Raw genomic sequence first — 17175 nt, 5'->3', positions numbered from 1 at the left:
TCTGTTCCATAAGCACTTTCTCAACAGCCCCCCAAGTCACAAAGGCCCTCAGGGAAGTGTTGACCTGAGGAAAAGTGAAGTCATGACTTGATGGGTTTTTTGGGTTGTTTGTTTTTTGTTTTTGTTTAGTTTTTTGTTTTGAATCGATGCACATGGGGCAGGAAGTAGTAGAAAGCAGGGGAAGAGAACGGAGACACTTAAACAGGTGTTCTGTCATACTAGTGCTTGAATAGAAGTAAGGAATGATGAATAACTCTCAACTATACAATAACATAATCAGCTCAAAAAGGAAAGCAACATGAAGTCATCAAAGCTGCAATTCCTCAAGTCACCACTTCAAAACTGTCTCCACATGACCCGGAGACTCCCATGTTGTCTTTCCAGTAGAAATAAGGCCCGTCAAAGGGTCCAGAAACACTCAGAAAATGTCACTTTACTTGTCTGTAGAGTAACTAGTTTATAATTTGTCACAATAGTTGAACGAAGAAGCACCAAGTTCTATAAAATATTATAATAATATTAGAATCGTTATTGTTCACCCAAATTTTACTACTTTTAGTTCATCTTTGGTCTTTGAACAAGCAGGCAGTTGCACAGTTTGGGGGTGTTTACTTACTATCCAGCTGCGAGCTCATGGCCTCACTAAGTGCAGCTCTTCAGACGTCTCCACCTCGGGGGAAAATGATTTACAGGCAGTTCTGCAGCACTTGCATTAAGTAGCTACAGAAACGGTCACGTGACGAGGTTAGATCTTTGGTTTGCAGGCACTGCATCTGTTTAATCACACATACACACGCACACGCGTCTTTGTACATCTATATTTATATGTACCATCTGATGACATTCACCAGGACTCGGGCCTTAGATCCGGAGATGGAGCGGTACAGTTATCGCACTGTTAGCGCCAGGCTGTGACATGAGGAAGTGTGCGTAGTGTAAAGAAGTGAAGGATGCATGAATGATGCTATCGTTCCTCCACGTGTCTTGGCATACATAAATGGATGTTGGGGTGCGTGTCTGACAGAGACAGAAAAGGAGAGAGGGCAGATAAAAATAATGATAGAAGAGTAAGTGATACTGTGTCTGACCTTGCTATCCTTGCTTAACACAACGCCTTTTCTCTCATGGAAAACACAAGTCCATAGAATCTGTCCAGACAATAATAACATGGCCTCCCATAACAATACGCTGGATCCATTTATCAGCCAAAGGGAAGAAGGAGCAGACGACCCAACTCCCCTTCATGGGATTTCAATCATTAAACTCTATTCTGCCCTATCAACAATTAATCTCCCTTTAAGGTTTCTGATGTGAATAGGACAAACAACCAACAGTGCCATACAATTCGTGGCCATTCTTAAAAAAAAAAAAAAAAAACTGGCGGAGAGTAGTAGTAGTAGAAGAAGAAGAAGTGGGGGAATGAGATAGCGTGAGGGATGACATCATTCTGAAGAACAGGCTGCTGCACTGCTCCGCTGTGCGTGTAATTTCTTCAGCTCAAGAAGCGGCAAATAAACAGCCGTCTTGTTTTTGGCTCCAACACCTGTGTTATTTCTGCACCGCCAGCAGCAGTGGTAGTAAATGGCTTGTGAATAGAAGTGGAACTTCTCCTTTTGTCCTTAGAATGCTGAAAAGATGTTGGATTTCTCCTCAGACCTACAGTAATGCTGCCAAGCATAATAGGATATTAGATTTCAGGCAGTGAAAGAAAGTACATTAACACGAAGTGTCACACAAGGATATTTCTTGAGCTTTCTCATCCAAAGATATAAAACTTCCCCGGTTGCAAATGATTCTTCTGAAAGTTTACCTGAGAATAAATAGGCGTAAAATGAATGGTGTAATATGCAGAAAGGATATTTTTCATTTAAAAGCGCAGTCATTTTGTTTTTTTCCCCACCAAGAGGAGTGTGTTTCTGGATGACCCATCATTGAAATACTGCTGCCGCCCGACAGAAAGATAGCTACCATGTGGCTGCGTTAGATAAAGCCAGGACCAACTGTCCAAACACAAATGCACACGTCCGAAAAAAGGGCACACATAAGCGGAGTCAAAGGTCCGAGCAGCAGGGACGTGTGCGCACACGGACACGGGCGAACATGCTTTCAGACAAAAGGGAAATAAATGTTGCAGGGTCTTTTATGCTTCTCGACTCTGAAGTTTCTCAAATCTGCTGCTTAACATAAATTAGCATTTGGAAAATAAATGTAATGTTTCACGCTGAGGTAAAGCGATGCTGATGAATGATGCATGAGGAGATGCAAATGTGCGCCATCCAGTTGCCAGCTGAAATTGCTGGTTTGTGATTCACAGAACCTCCACCCCTCTGCCACCAGTTTCTCCCTCCCTCTCAACGACATCACTATGACATCATCGCACCTACAGAGTCCTTTAATTGACATGGGAAATTTAGTTTGCTCTTTGTCTGCATGAACTTAAAAATCGGGAGGGCGATGCAAATCAATATCCAGCAGGCATTTGTTGTTGAAGTGTGCCCGGCCCCTCAACTCTTCCCAAACTCACTTCAAAATGCTGCTGCATCTCCCAAAGGCTGCGAGGCTTTCAACAGAATAATGTGTGGAAACAGACACCAATTAAATGTATTGTCTTTTCAGGGCGGCTAGCACAAGGCTGCACGGCAAACTCGCGTGTGGCAGAAAAACTATTTTAGCTCGCAGTTCAAAAAGGAGTGAACGGCATAGCTAAAGAGCCCATTTTAATTTAAACTCATTTAATGTCTTTTCTACTTTTGGCAGTCACCTTTTAACTTTTTCATCTCGTTTTCTGCCAAGTTTCTGGAGCTTTCAGATGGTAATGGCTGGGAAGACAAAGTGCATGAGTTAGGCCATCGCTTCTCAGCTGTAGGTAACTGTAATGCAACTTACTCTAACCAAATTATCTGCATAAGTTTCCTGTAACTCCCAATTATTTCTTGGTTTCCATTTACAGCAGCCTTTTTGGAGATGGGCTTTTTTTTTACCCCCCCCACGTTCCCACAGTCTCTGAAATTCACACATTAGAGGTTTTACTTTTCAGCACTTCCTAGATGCTTTAGAATGCTTTCCAAAAAGAGGTGCTTTCCAAGCATCTCAGTGAAGGTAATTTCATTTAAGACCTTAGCAGAATGGGTGTATAGTTCTCGCCAGTAATCATGGAATAGTTTCATTCTAAAATTAGACCCGCAGCCTCCAAAAATGGGACACCTCTTGAGGAATTATTACTCCGGCAAAATTAGAACAAATTATGACACCTCCATGTGCATTGCAAAGTTATAGCGGCATCCGAGTGATGAAAGGCGCAGAGGAACATTCATATTTTAGGACAAATGATGAACATCAGTTTATATTTTTGATGCTTTATCTGTCAGCCCAACAGCTGCACCGGCGAGCTTCCATTCTATATTAATGCCGTTCTCTCAGAGATGTGTTTTGCCCCTTCCCTCCCACATATGCTCTTGGAGCACCAGCGATATGCAAGACATGCGGCAAACACAGAGTTTCAAACTGTGACCTCCTCTAACAGATTCACAGGTGGAAGAAGCAGCGTGTGTGTGTGTGCATGTGTGCGTGTTCTGCACTCTGCATTGCGTCGATACCAGTCTCAGAAGCGCCTCCTTAATAAACAGCTTCAGAGTCAAAAATGTGTGCTTATTTTATATCTCTACTAGCTGAAGGGATTATTCACTTTAAGCAGTAAAATACCTCTAATAACCGAAAGTTGGCAACTGATAATTTAATCAGCTACACTGACAGTTGTTGATGAAGTTACCCGGTTAAAGCTAATTAATGTAAATGGTAAGAGATGTCAAAACATCAAAAATGAGGAGAAATGGCTGTATTTTTAATGAACTAAAACCAGAGATGTTTTTTTTATTTTATTTATTTATTTATTTATTTATTTATTTTGAGGGGGGCGGTTTATACTTTTCAAAAGGAAAAAAAAAAAAGATTGGTCCATTAGCCTCCAGCTCAGCAGTTATCAGGTTTAAACAGGCATTTGGGAAAGCAATTTTCAGACTTAGCCAGCTGTTTTGTTTTTTAATATCATAAATTAATTTGTCATTCATATACATCAAGCTCATCTATGACAGCCAACTACTTTTGAATGTCATGAGATACAAGTTATACGCAGCAGGATAATATATATTGGAGGTAAATTGGTGTTTGTAAGTTTGGCTTTTGGGATGACATTTGCTGAAATATCTCAGCAAATATGCTTCCTCAGAAGAAAGATTGTATCTCTTTTACGGAAAAATATCCTCTTCTTCTTCTTACCAACACCAACTGTTTTTATGACGCCAAACCCTCAGGTCTTTCCCTCTTATATTCCACTCCGCCGCTTTTGTCACCTATCTCTTTGGCCGTAGACTCTTGATAAAAGTAAACGTTGGTTCTGGGGCTGTAAAGTGAAGCCTATTGCATTAAACATGTATTCTATCAAATGTCCCTCAGAGAGCGAAGCCACCAGTTCCAAGAATCAGTCTGTTTGCATAAAAGGCTATGAGGAAAAGGCCTCACTTCACTTGATTTATTACCTCAGTAAACTTTCCCTAATGAGTTTATGGTCTCAATTGCTAGTTTTGAGTCTTGTTCAATACAACATGAGGTTTATTCATTACGGTCCAATTTAGAAGGCAGTATTAGCGGTAGCTTCCCCGTGATCGTCTCCTCCAAATATGAGCTCCTCTGGTTTAGAAAAACAGAAAACATCCAAACTACAAACTCGAGTCTTCAGAGCAGCAGTTCACAAACCGATGGGTAACATCACATGCTATAGATTTAACTTTGTGTCCCGCACTTGAGCCTCAATGACTGGATAAGTGGCATCACGTAACCAGAGCGGTAGAGGTTAGCATATCTGCGCTGGCAAAAAATAAATATTCAATGTCAAAACGTAATTATTCTCAATGATTCATAGGTGAAAGGTCCGAAAGGAATGGCTGAGAGGATGGCAGTCGGCCTGGGTCCAGACGGTGCTCTGACACTAAGTGATCTCTGCTGTAGAACCTTGTCATGCAGGAGTTCAAAGATTATTTGGCAAGTTACCCTACTTGGCCTATGTGGCAATCTTGGAAAATAGAAAAATATATCTGACCTCCTCATCCTTCCCCTTACTTAGAACACCCCTCTCCTCTCTGTCACCCGCTTCCCCTTCTCTATTCAGATTAGCATAAAAATGTGATGATATAGTGTAATGTCAAAATTCATGGGGCTTCTCTAATAGCTTTTCTAATGTGCACGCTTAGAATCAGTATAACTGCATAGCGTGCTCCCTAAAAACCCTCCACCAAACGTGTCTGCAACCCGACGCATGCATGCACGCATGCTTTGCACTCACCGTTGACTTATTGTCCACACAAATACGTGGGCACGTGTGCACACACGTGCACACACGTGCACACAAAAAATGTACACACACGCATCAATTCTCTATAGGGAAGATTCAACTTCATTACACTTCATTAGAAAGATAACACGTGAAGCGTTGACATTGACTCCTCATGTGCAGGAAGCTGTTCTCTCTCCACGGCGCAGACAAAGATGGAGATGCCTTTAATTGTTTCTACACAATACATGAAACTCCATTCATTATCGAGCTCCACACTGAGTTGACAGTTTTTTGCACATTCAACAGCGAGTTGAATGTGATATTTCTGAGCAGAACAATGAGACAGCTCCGTGTCTGATACCTGCCATGCTAGGTAGGGGAAGTGCTAGGCTCTTTCCCACAGTTGTCACTTAGTGGTAAGGGCCAACTGCAGCTCAGACCAGGTACCCAACCAGGACTGCGTTTACATTTAAAGACATTTAAGGGCCATCTTGGAGATAACAGAAGCAAACGTATCCCTCTAAGAGCAGGAGGCTGCCGCTCTACTCTTGACCGTTGCCAAACCTCTGAAACTCTGCGTCCCTGAGAGTTTCAAAATGGGATTAAAAGGAACCCAAGATCACTTTTGTATTGATGGACAGATATGATTTCAAAATCTGTATTCTGGTTTGTTTGTTGGAAATGCATCTTTGAAATAAGCCCATTATTTGGCCCCTGTTGGACCACATTGCCAAAGGGGGCTCCGGTAATATTGTGTTGCTGCCGTATTGCTCTTTGTTATTAAAAGTTTTTTAAGTATAGAGCTATTGCCCTTGTTTTACGTAACTTAATTTCAGCCACTTTGCATATTCGATTTCTTCGTTGTTGAAGAACTAAAGTTCTCCCCCAAAGTTAATTTGTGCATTACAGACCCTCTGCACTTATCACCAAAAGGCACGGTTATTACTTTTGTGCACTAAATCTGGATTTATATCGATGGTGGAGTAATTAAAATGGTTCCGCACGATGATTCTGATTAATGCCATATTTCTCCAAATTGAACTAATTTTGCCCCCGCAAAAATCTTTTCGTCTCATATGTCATTTGAATTCTCCTCTCCCTTCTTTGATCTTTGTCGTCAGGTGGATTTCTCCCCCTCTCACTTCATCCAGCACGAAAACCAAAACCCTGCAGAGAGATTCAGCTTCAATAGAATTTCCATGGCTACAGATTTCCATCATAACTCTCCAATCATGTTACTCTGGCAGTTCATCCGGGGAGAGCTGAATATGATCTGGCATTGACTTTGATCACGATCCCACTGATCTTTCAATCAGCATGAAATAATATTGTATCAGTTGACTTCCGTCTCTTATCATGCACCTGCTTTTGAGGATTAAGACCATTTTCAGTCAGATTTGTTTTCTATTTATTTGGAGGTTGAGCTTTTAGCATGTGCATATGGCAGACCGGTCGTCTTGGAGCGTTGTCACCTTTGTTGTTGTTGTTGTTTGCATCGGAGGGGGTCGGTGTTTAATGGCATGGAATGCCACAGAATTGTATGTGTTTCCTAAACCGTAACAGATGTTTTTCATCCGGTCCTTGAAGTTGCAGGTTCATTTCTAAAGCTGCAGCGCTGCAGTCTGATAGAACTTGGAGCCCCTCACACGGAACGTAGGCATGAACTTTGCCACAACTGAACCCACCGACATTTACTGTTGTTATGATCGGTGCGTTTCCCCGCCTCCCCAAGAGATCTCTGTGCAATTTATTTCCGCTCCCCAGATTCCATCTCTCTGTATTTTCATAGATTAAGGGAAACACCGGGAGATAGTATTGTAGTTATTACATTTGCTGGGTGCTGTGAGAGAACCTCACTTCAGTGAATATAATAGTATCATTTTAAGAAATACCCAGAGAGCTGCACTGTTGAGATGCCGTCCACAAGCACATGCAGTTTCCAGTTTAGTTTCCTCACTAAGCCAAGTTGGATGTAAAATTGATGTTCAGGCTCAATGAGCATGTTGATCATCTTCATGAACTCACTGACCACCTTATTCGGTACAACGTGCTAGTCCCAAGTCGGACCTAATAGCTTAATTCTCTGTTGCATAGACTGAAGAAGGTGCTGGAAACCAGTGGCGAGGTAAGCTCTTTTCTTGGGGCGGGGGGTTAATGTCCATCCTATCGTTAAGTCCTCAAATCGTATATAGTTTTTTGCCAAACCTGTTTTGTGTAGAAAATGGTAAAAGGCTCAAAACGGCTCAAACGGTCCAGTAGAATCAAACACAACCTGAATGCATCTCTTGTCTGATTGGTGAGTGGGCGCCGTCTGTTTTACAGAACAAAACATGCAACCGGAGAGCAGTAAACGTGGATCCTGCTGTAGAGGCGGGGCAGATAACCTGCGGTGCAGCTGTCAGAACAACACCAATGCAGCAGTGTGTCGAAACACTAATGACCAGGCAATGCTTCATTTTAGGACCTTAACATAATCTGTCAGATGTCTATTAAATGGCAGTTGACCACAAGATGGTTTTGCCAGTGCCTCTTCTCACATTTAAATTCGCACGGCTTGGATGGTAAATGATGTGTATCATGATAAACTAGGGCTCTAGGAGCTGGTGCTAGCTATTCAATTGAGAGTTAAATTGTTGCCCAGTGGCAAGATATGAAAGATATGAAATGTCACTGTGTGAAGCTGTCTTTGGCCAAGTTAGAAAGTCGAACAGAAATGAATTGGTCCGGGTTACTGTGCTATTATTGCCGAAACACAGGTGCTCTACACAGGTAGAAAGAAAATGAAATGTTTTTTTAATGATTCTTATCAATGTCGCTACAGTATGTGGCTTTACTATTCAATGTGTTGTAGAGTTACGCCATATAGTGTCAGGTTTAATATTTAGAGGTTGCGCAAAAGGGTGGATATTTTATTATTACTGTGGCTGATTGTCTACCTGCTGTGCTTTCAATCTCCATGGCAACAGGAGAGTAGAGATGACAAAGATATCAAACCTGACGCTGTAAGGTCATTGAAAAGTACGGTCACATAACAGCGTAATTAAAAGACAGTTCTTCTTCTTTCTTGTATCTACTATCAGATACGACCTTAAATACTGGAACATTAAACCATTTGCAAATGTCTGCTTTTCCATCAATGGATATACGTTCTTTAAAAAAAAAAAAAAAAGAAACAGCCAAGTGCAGGTGGGAGAATGTAGTACATGTAATAGATGAATACATGTTAATGAGTTACCCAAGAGCGGATGTCAGCTGCTTCCTGGGGGCTGAGGCCGCCCCAAAGGTCAGATCCTAGAATCGTCGCTGCAGGAAACCTTCCTTCTTTGGTCCACATCCACGATGTCAGTCCCCCGTTCCACCACAAGCTAAGGGCTATCTATTGGTTTGAGATCTGGTGACTGTGGAGGCCATTTGAGCAGAGTCAACTCTTTCTTAGAAAACAGACAGTTTGAGACTTTGCTTTGCGATATGGCACGTTACCCTGCTGGAAGCAGCCATTAGAAGGTGGTTGCACTGCAGCCATAAAGGGATGGATTGGGCCAGCAACGGTACTCCTGGGAGGTAGGCTGGGGCTTTTAAACAATTCTCAATTAGTATCAAGGGGGCCAAAGTGTGCTTAGTAAGAATCCCCCGAACCATTACACAACCAGCAGCCTGAACCGTTGATGTAAAGCAGGATGGATCCATTCTTTAATGTTGTTTATGCCAAATTCAGACCTTATCATCCGAATGCTGCAGCAGAAATCGAGGCTCACCAGACCAGCCTTTGTAAATTGTTTCAAAGTTCATGCTCAGAGATGCTCTGTTTAAACAAGTGGTTAACGTGGGATTGGTGAACTAGATCTTTATGCCTATTAAAATGTTATATACAGCATTAATGATCAAATCTTGAATGCATTTCAATATCACAAATTCAGTAATAACGTCACGTCACAAACAATAATGTTAGAATCTGCCTTTTATTCATCCCAGCACACCCAAAGATCTTTAATAAGGCACACCAGATATTTCCTAATGAGACGGTGAGACACTGTGTTCTGTACATGACTAATTAACTGGATGGCTCATCGAACAATTAGTCAGATATCTGTCTGATAGCCTCTGTGGTTTTTTCTGGCCTCCGTTTGGATGCTTTGTGTGACATTTCCAGCTATCATTCCTCTGTCAATTGAAACCTTCAGACAAATCGCAGAGAACTCAAGAAGTTGCTGAATATTAAGTGTGCCGTGAGTTGAAGAGCCAGTTTTCAGCATGACCCAACTCTGAATTTCAATCATTTCTGCTGCCGACGATGAGGCACGCATTCTGTAAATTAAACTGATGTTTTATTTATTTACACGTTAATCAAGAGCAAGTCTCAAGCAATGTGTCATTATTCATCCAACAAGGTGCTTTTCAAAGTGTCAAGCAGCATCTTAAACCTTCCCCCTTACCTTTCCAACGCTCAAGCCTGTCATTTTTCACAGAATTACTTTAGTGGTTTGTGTTTAGTGCTTACAACCGAGTGCAACACCTCCAAGGACAGATTAGCAAAAAAAAAAAAAAAAAAGTTTATATTGTTATCCCAATTGGAAAAATGAACCTGTCACCCACATTTTCCTAAACTAAAGGTCCATATCACCATCCATACCATCCTCAGTATGACCCATGAAGGTAAGCAATCAGGCAATGTTCATATTTTGTCGTGTTTTTAAACGTAAAATGGTATTTTAAATATCCGAGTGAATCCTATCTCCATCAAATAATTTCTTTTCTATCATTGGATCCGTACGCTCTCCAGTCCGACGGCAGCTAAGCCAAACCGATGCCGATGGGAAATTAACAGCTCAAGTCTCAGGAGAGGTCTGATTTGTTAACGTGCTCATGACAACGCTTCCTTTTGTGTCATTTATCACAGCAACGGCAAGGAGAAAAAAAAAAAAAACAGTTAAAATGAAGTACCAGTTTCTATAGCACCAGAGTATAAAACTGGAAGAATGTCAGACAATACATAAAATCATCCAGACAAAAATATAAAACATCAAGAGTGTCTGGGTAGATGTGCAGCCGCTGCCTTTCCTCAAACAGAGCGCACGTAGCAGAGAAATGTGTGTCTGCTGGTGTACCGACTGAAGCAGATTCTTGATGTCCAAACCGTTACACGGAAGTAGAAGAGAATATAGCTCGCCCGCCCACAGCTCGCCCCTTTGCACTGGAATTTTTATTCATTTGTGATTTTCAGGGATTGCTCGGTAGGTGAGCTAAACCAACTGGCTGCTGTCTGCAGTTTCATAACTCATGGGCAGATATGAGAGTGGAATCAATTTTTAATCAATTTATGTTTCGCTTCTTTTAAGCGTAAGAGTTAGAGTGTAAGTCTAAGTGTTAGAGTTAATGCCACCTATTGTCTTATTTCCCCGTTTATTGGAAGTGATGGCCAGTAGATAATGCTGGTTAGAATCACTGGGGATGGTGAAATAAAACAGGAAATTTCATCACTCTGGAGCTGAGCCAAAACATTAACTTTGTCTTTATTCCACCTCTGTTTTTATCCCCCCCCCCTCTCTTTGTCTTTCTATTTGTTTCTCTCCCTCACTTCTCTGCAGCAGAGCCGCTGGATGGAGAAGAGTACCTGGACATTATTGGTATCATGCGAAACCAAGCGGGTCGTTACGAATGCAAGGCGAGCAACGACGTCGCCACGCCGGATGTGAAATACGTCAATGTGGTCGTCAACTGTAAGTAACAGGTGCCTGCAGAGCACGCTGTTTTCCAAACAGATCAATATTCCAATCAAGTCTTGTGTTAGGCATTTCGCAAGATGATGCACTCAACACATAAAAGCACAGAAAAGTCAAGGTTGGAGTTAAGGGCAGAGGCTCACAGATTGTAGATGGCGAAGGAAGGATGTGAAAGGTTTTGGAGGACCCTTCAGTCTTTCTCGAGATGAATCCAGGCAGGAAGAGAAAGATCTGTAACTTTGATTGCAACTGTCATTTCGATGGTAATTCTTACGTGCCGCATCATCTTCTAAGTGACACTTTGCATCTCAAAACAAGATCACCTAATTACATCTTGTCAGGGGTCCATGTTCAGATCTGATGACTGTTATACATAAGCTGGCAGTGGAGGATTGATGAGCAACTCATGAGATGACAGGAGCCAACTCCCTCCCTCAGAGGACTTACACACTTCTCTTTGATCTGGAAAAATCACATATGGCTGCTTGCCCAAAGTGAACTTAAGCCAAGTCTGAATTTCTGAATTAAATGACAAACAATTCGATATTAAGCCATTTCTCAGTGTTTAATCCTAAATGGAAAAGGAGCATTAATCTCCACCGGACGTTTCTGATCACTGCGATGTTTGAGGATTAATGTTGCTTTTTGAACTTTGAGCCCCAAATTTATCAGACAATCATTTGTTCACTTCACATGAAGTTCACTTCATTGAGCTTATTCAAGATATTCGGTGAAGTGTTACTCGCTATGTGTGAGATTCCAGACAGACCATTTTTCATTGTCTGAAATAGCTGAATAAATGAGTAGCCTCATTCAGACATGCTGGACGGAATAACAGAATGCAAGGACAGTGCAGAAGCTTGTAACTCGATTTTCACACAACGGAGAGCGCATACCTTTGCAATGTGACTCATCTAAACACTGTGTGCCTCTGCAGACCCTCCGACAATAAAGAAAACCCAGAGCTCAGAGACTCAAGTGGGCCGCATGGGGACGCTGCAGTGTGACGCCACCGCCGTACCCACACCAGAGTTTGAATGGTACAGGGATGAAAAAAGGTAAACGCATTGACTCACAATTTAGACTCACAAACAGACGTTGCACTCCCGTCAGATATCGCCTCAGAAACAAAGTCAATTATCATAAAAGTTCAAAGCGAGCGCACGCTGATTAAAGATGATTATACAAATCTCTCTTTCAGGGCAACAAAGGGCCAGAAAAGTGAGCTATAATACATGAGCAGCATGCAAACAGTAAAACAAGTTTTGAAATAAAGTACCAGGCATTAGTCTCCAGTATCACACAAAACTAAATCTGATCTGCCCCGGCTGGCACCTGCTGATGCTTCCAGGCTGGGAAACCTCCTCTCCCTGAAAGGCCTTTGTCAATTAAGTGGAAAAACAACAAAACCTTTGGGAGAAGCTTTGGGACAACGGTTTGGGAGGGTTGGATTTTTTTTTTTTTTTTTTTTTTTTTTTGCTGTATTCCATTTTGCACAAGAGCTTGATATTAAACTTCTGGTTCAATTTATTAAACGCTGAACTGAAACATGATTCGTGATGATTGATAACTGAGTCACAGCTATAAAGTTCTAGCGGTGATGTGTGTGTGATGAAAGATTGTAGAAATAACTTTCCCTGACCTGACCTCACTCGCCTGGAGGCAAAGGAGCAAACTTGATTTATGCTGCTGCCGTTGCAAATTAAGTAATGGGACAAAATAATGAGATTTACATTGAACTTACTTGGGCATGAGCCTGGCAGCTGTGAAGAGGCTTTCCTGTTATGAGCACAATTAATGAGTAGTGTCACTTTGTAAATGAAAAGTCATTTCATTTTCTTTTTTCTTTTTTTTTTTTTTTATTCTGACATTAAAGCCTTCGGCCAACATGAGCAGTCATCTCTTGAGTTGTGCGTACAGCAGGACTGTGTTGTAGGTCAGACGCCTTCTACATCATTTCTCTTTAGATGGTTTCCCCTCATCGGCCAAATGCAGCAGCAGCTTTATTACTCCATTCTCTCTGACTTACATGCTCTGTGTCATTTCGCCTCTCTCTTTGAGTCCCTCGTCAAATCTGCCCTCACGGTGGTCCCATTGTCCCAGCCCTGTGTTAATTCGATGACATCATATGTGTAGTTTGATAATGACTAATCACCCACTTAATCACTCACCGGGCGGTAATTGAACGTTACTGCGTGAGACGGTGCCGTGCTCTCTGCTATTCTTTCGAAAAGAGAAGCGTTCCTCCAGTTTAGACGGCGTCGTCGCTGAAACTCTCGGTAATCCTTTCCGCGCAACGCAAGTAATTCAGCTGAAATGAGACTCGAGCTTCCCTGAGCTGTACTGTTTCCGGCGAATATTGCAAATTGTGTGGTCAGACACAGATGTTCATTGGAAAGCTATCAATTTAAGTGTCGTGCGTGCGTCTGGAAAACACTTTGAAAGGATCGAAACGTAATGACATCCAGAGGAAATGACAAGGCACTCTCTCCATTTCGACACTCGGCGTGTAATAACCACAGAGATTCCCTTTGCTCTGCAGCAAAACTCACCACCTGGGTCATTCTTGTGGGGACTCGGGGGACTTGAATGGAGAAAAGAAAGAAAGAAAGAAAAAAAAAAAAAGGCTAATGATAAGAAAATTGCACATGCATAGCAACGCGATCTGCAATTTCACTCCGTACTCCGTAAAAGTTCGCTGAAGATTGAGAGAATAATATGGGAGGAGGGTCGCAAGTGTTATCGCGGATAAGGTCTCTGAAGTAATAGGTCTATCGCAGCAGTTCTTGAATGGAAAGATTTATGGTTGGGGAAATATTTTTGCATTATCTGTTGTTCCCGTCCCCCATCTATCTCCGTTGTTTTGTTCTCTGGAGGATTTTGGCAAAGTGCCCGTGCATGTACCCTCCCTCTGTGCCATCGCTGTTTGCACTTTCTCCTTGGACGGTGACGTTAATGCACCATAATAATATCATTTGTCTCTGCTTGGCTAGTTAATTCTCTAGGCCCCCTCCATATCTGCTTGAATGTTAAGGTGCTGTCCTTGCTCCTGAGCTGTTTTCCCACTTAATCCGCTGAACCTCATCACCACGCAGGTTATCATATTGTGGTAAGCCTGAAATATACATCCCAAGGACAAAAATGTGAGTTATAGTCATGTTTGATTTCTGTTGCTTTGTGTGCCTTCGACCATTCAATGCCTGCACAACAGACACCCACTTCAGAGCAAGAGTCACCACTCCAAAATTCTTAGTAATTTTTTTAATCTAAACCACGTCTCCCTTTTTTGTATTTTTGAAAGATGAGTAACAGCAGTTTTCTCATTTCTCGATGGGAACTATTGATTTTGCAGCTGAAATTCCAACTTTCGCCGACGGATTTGATCAGCTACCTCTTGGATGGGAAGTTATTCCTTTTAATCGTTCCACCTGATAGATTTTAAAAACTAAATTGTGTTTTAAATGTGTACTTAAAGCAGTATCCCACTTTACATATGCCAAAGAGTCAGCGCTTCAGGTATATGTTCAGTATCTGGATGAATAAATCAGAAGCGAATTAAGAAACGCTGATGCATTTGTTGTGAAGTTAAACAGGTACGGTGCAGCTTTGTTGATTAGCTTATTTGTTTCACTTTTAATGCCACAAGAGAAGAAAAATGGCTCTGATGAGGCTGATTACATAATGTGTTTTACAAACACTTCCTCAGACATCAGTGCTGGAGTGTAACGCTCAAAAGAGTCAGAGAAGCAGGATCGTCCTAAAGCTCAGCGTAATACTGCCGTTACCCCACCTGGGAAATAAATCTCTGTGACGCAGCCACTGAACACCAATCTGCTGATAACTGCACCTCATACTGTTGCAGTTTGGGTGTTTTGTTTTTGTTTTGTTTTTTTTATTGTGGTTAATGTTGTGGTCATGTGTTTTTAGTTTGGGGGGGGGGGGGGGGGGGGGGGGGGGGTTCAGTAATAACTGTTCCGACAGTGTGCTTGATCCTCTCATACAGTTCACAGGATATTAAGAATGAAACGTGGTGTTAAACCGGTTGAATGTGGCTGCTCTCTAAAGTCATCTGGACCTCTCTCACATTTCGAGTTTTGTATTCCACCGCATTGTTTCCGTAATCTTTCACGTCACAGCTGAATCAAGCTGTTTGACCTGAAGTCGGCTGCATGTTCATTATTTAGTCATCAAACCATTTCCTTTCGCTTCCCTTTCTTCTTGCGCTGAAACAACAAATGAACCAAAGGAGTGAAAGTTTTTCTCACAGGTTAAACCTGCACTAATAATTCAATATTCATATGAAATTTTGAATATCCACTCAAGTAAAAACGCTTTGTCACCTCATTATTTCTGTCTCAGAACAGGAATATACATACTTGAATAATTCCTGTATTCTTTTTTTCTTTTTTGTCAGTAGCTTTCCTCCTTCATGGTATTAAACCCTTTTTAATCCTCACACTGTATTTGGAAAACAAATATCTTAATTACGGATCCCCTTCAGATGGAGGATTATCTTCGGAAAGTCTCTCTGTATTTGACATTGATTAATTGTTTTACTTAATCTCTTTTGATGCTTTTAATATCTTTTGTTTCAGATTTGTGGAACACAATCACCACACCCAAAGGACAGTATGTAAAATTTGATTCATCGCGTGACAAACTTGTAATTTCGAAATGAAACTTAGTTTGACTCAATTTGTCACAGGAGACAAAAAACAAGGATCAAAACTATTTAGAGCTTGGAACATGTCCAAAAATGAGAGAAAGAGTGTGGTTTTCAATAAACCCCAGAAAATCTGGGAAATAAATTGAGAGGAAATTTTAGTCTCTACACGTGTGGGTGTTTCTATGTGTAAACTACAAAAAAAAAAAAAGGAAAGCAGAAAGCATGATGGGGTGTGAATTTGAACTGTGAACAAATTGTGTCAGCGGTGAGTTTACACAAAGAAGTACTTCTGTGGACATCTGTGTCCCGCTGGAAAGCAGAAAACTGTGAAAAACACACGCGGTCTGATTCTGCACTTGAATGTGAGTGGATTATAAAAGTAGTGTCCAGTCAGAGGGCGGGCTGTTCTCTTGAGATCCCAAAAGCTGGATGACGGCCCCCAGCACTTCACGTCGGAGTGGTATTGTTCAATCAGTTTCAGGTGCAGAAACAGGGTCCAAATTCATACTTTTAACTTGAGTGTCACACATAATGTGGGAACTTTGAGTGCTGAGCTTCGCGGGCAGCTCTCTGCTTTCTGTCAGTACACAGATGTTCCACGGAACTGGTCCTTTTATTCTGTTTTGCAGATTCTCAAATGCCGATGGACAGTTAAAGTTCGGGATATTTGCTAACAGAACTTTTTTTTTTTTTTTTTCCCCCCCAGCTCAAAATCTTTTTGACCCTAGTTCACTCTCTTATAATTCATTCCATATTTCTGGTCCAGTCATCTAGTGCCAAATTTAGAAAGCGTTGAGCTTACCTGCCCAAATAAACCAAACCGAGGGAATAAACACATCCAGACTTCAAACAAACAGCCTGCCGCACGCAGGATCTACTCAGCCTCAGCGCTTGCGTTCCTCCTCATCTCTCTGAGTGCAGACGCTGGCTGTTCGTCTCTAACCTCTGTCAGACTCAATATCCACATGAAAACGTGGGCTGACTCAGGTGATCAAACCAAACTCTGATACTCTGAAATGTAACTTCAGAGGATCTTTGACTTTGCCATCTGAGAGACTCTACAACTTAGAGACCTAATTACTCTCAGTGGGCTGATCAATCGTGGCTTTAATGCACTTGGCCAGTAGTTCATAAAGGATCACTGTAACAGCTTGACTATCAGGACCCTCTGTGTTTTTGTGGGGTTTTTTTTTTGTGTGTGTGTGTGTGTGTGTGTGTGTGTGTGTGTGTGTGTGTGTGTGTGTGTGTGTGTGTGTGTGTGTGTGTGTGTGTGTGTGTGTGTGTGTGTGTCCTCTCAGCGGCCTTGCATAGAAGAAATTTGATTGATAATGTTATCCTCATCAGATTGCAGAACAAACCACTGCAGCCTAGCTAAAAAATAAAAAAAAGCATCTTTAATGGTGCTCATAGCGCACTAAATCAACCCCACCCATGTTTATCACATGAAGAAATGCAAAATG

At 41.7% G+C, this 17175-nt stretch overlaps 1 protein-coding gene across 1 annotated transcript in view; it reads left to right on the top strand.

Annotated features, from left to right (window-relative positions):
- The window catches only part of lsamp (limbic system associated membrane protein), a 170721-nt gene that overhangs the window by 147992 nt on the left and 5554 nt on the right, over positions 1-17175 (top strand). Inside the window, exons 5-6 of the mRNA XM_029517246.1 lie at positions 10915-11046; positions 11987-12107. Of these exons, the coding sequence (XP_029373106.1) occupies positions 10915-11046; positions 11987-12107 (253 nt within the window). The remainder of the gene's footprint in view (positions 1-10914; positions 11047-11986; positions 12108-17175) is intronic.

The sequence above is a fragment of the Echeneis naucrates genome, chromosome 13 (assembly GCF_900963305.1).
Source record: "Echeneis naucrates chromosome 13, fEcheNa1.1, whole genome shotgun sequence".
NCBI lineage: Eukaryota > Metazoa > Chordata > Actinopteri > Carangiformes > Echeneidae > Echeneis > Echeneis naucrates.
Note: the sequence above shows the minus strand (reverse complement) of the source record. Positions and strands in the feature narration are given on the sequence as shown.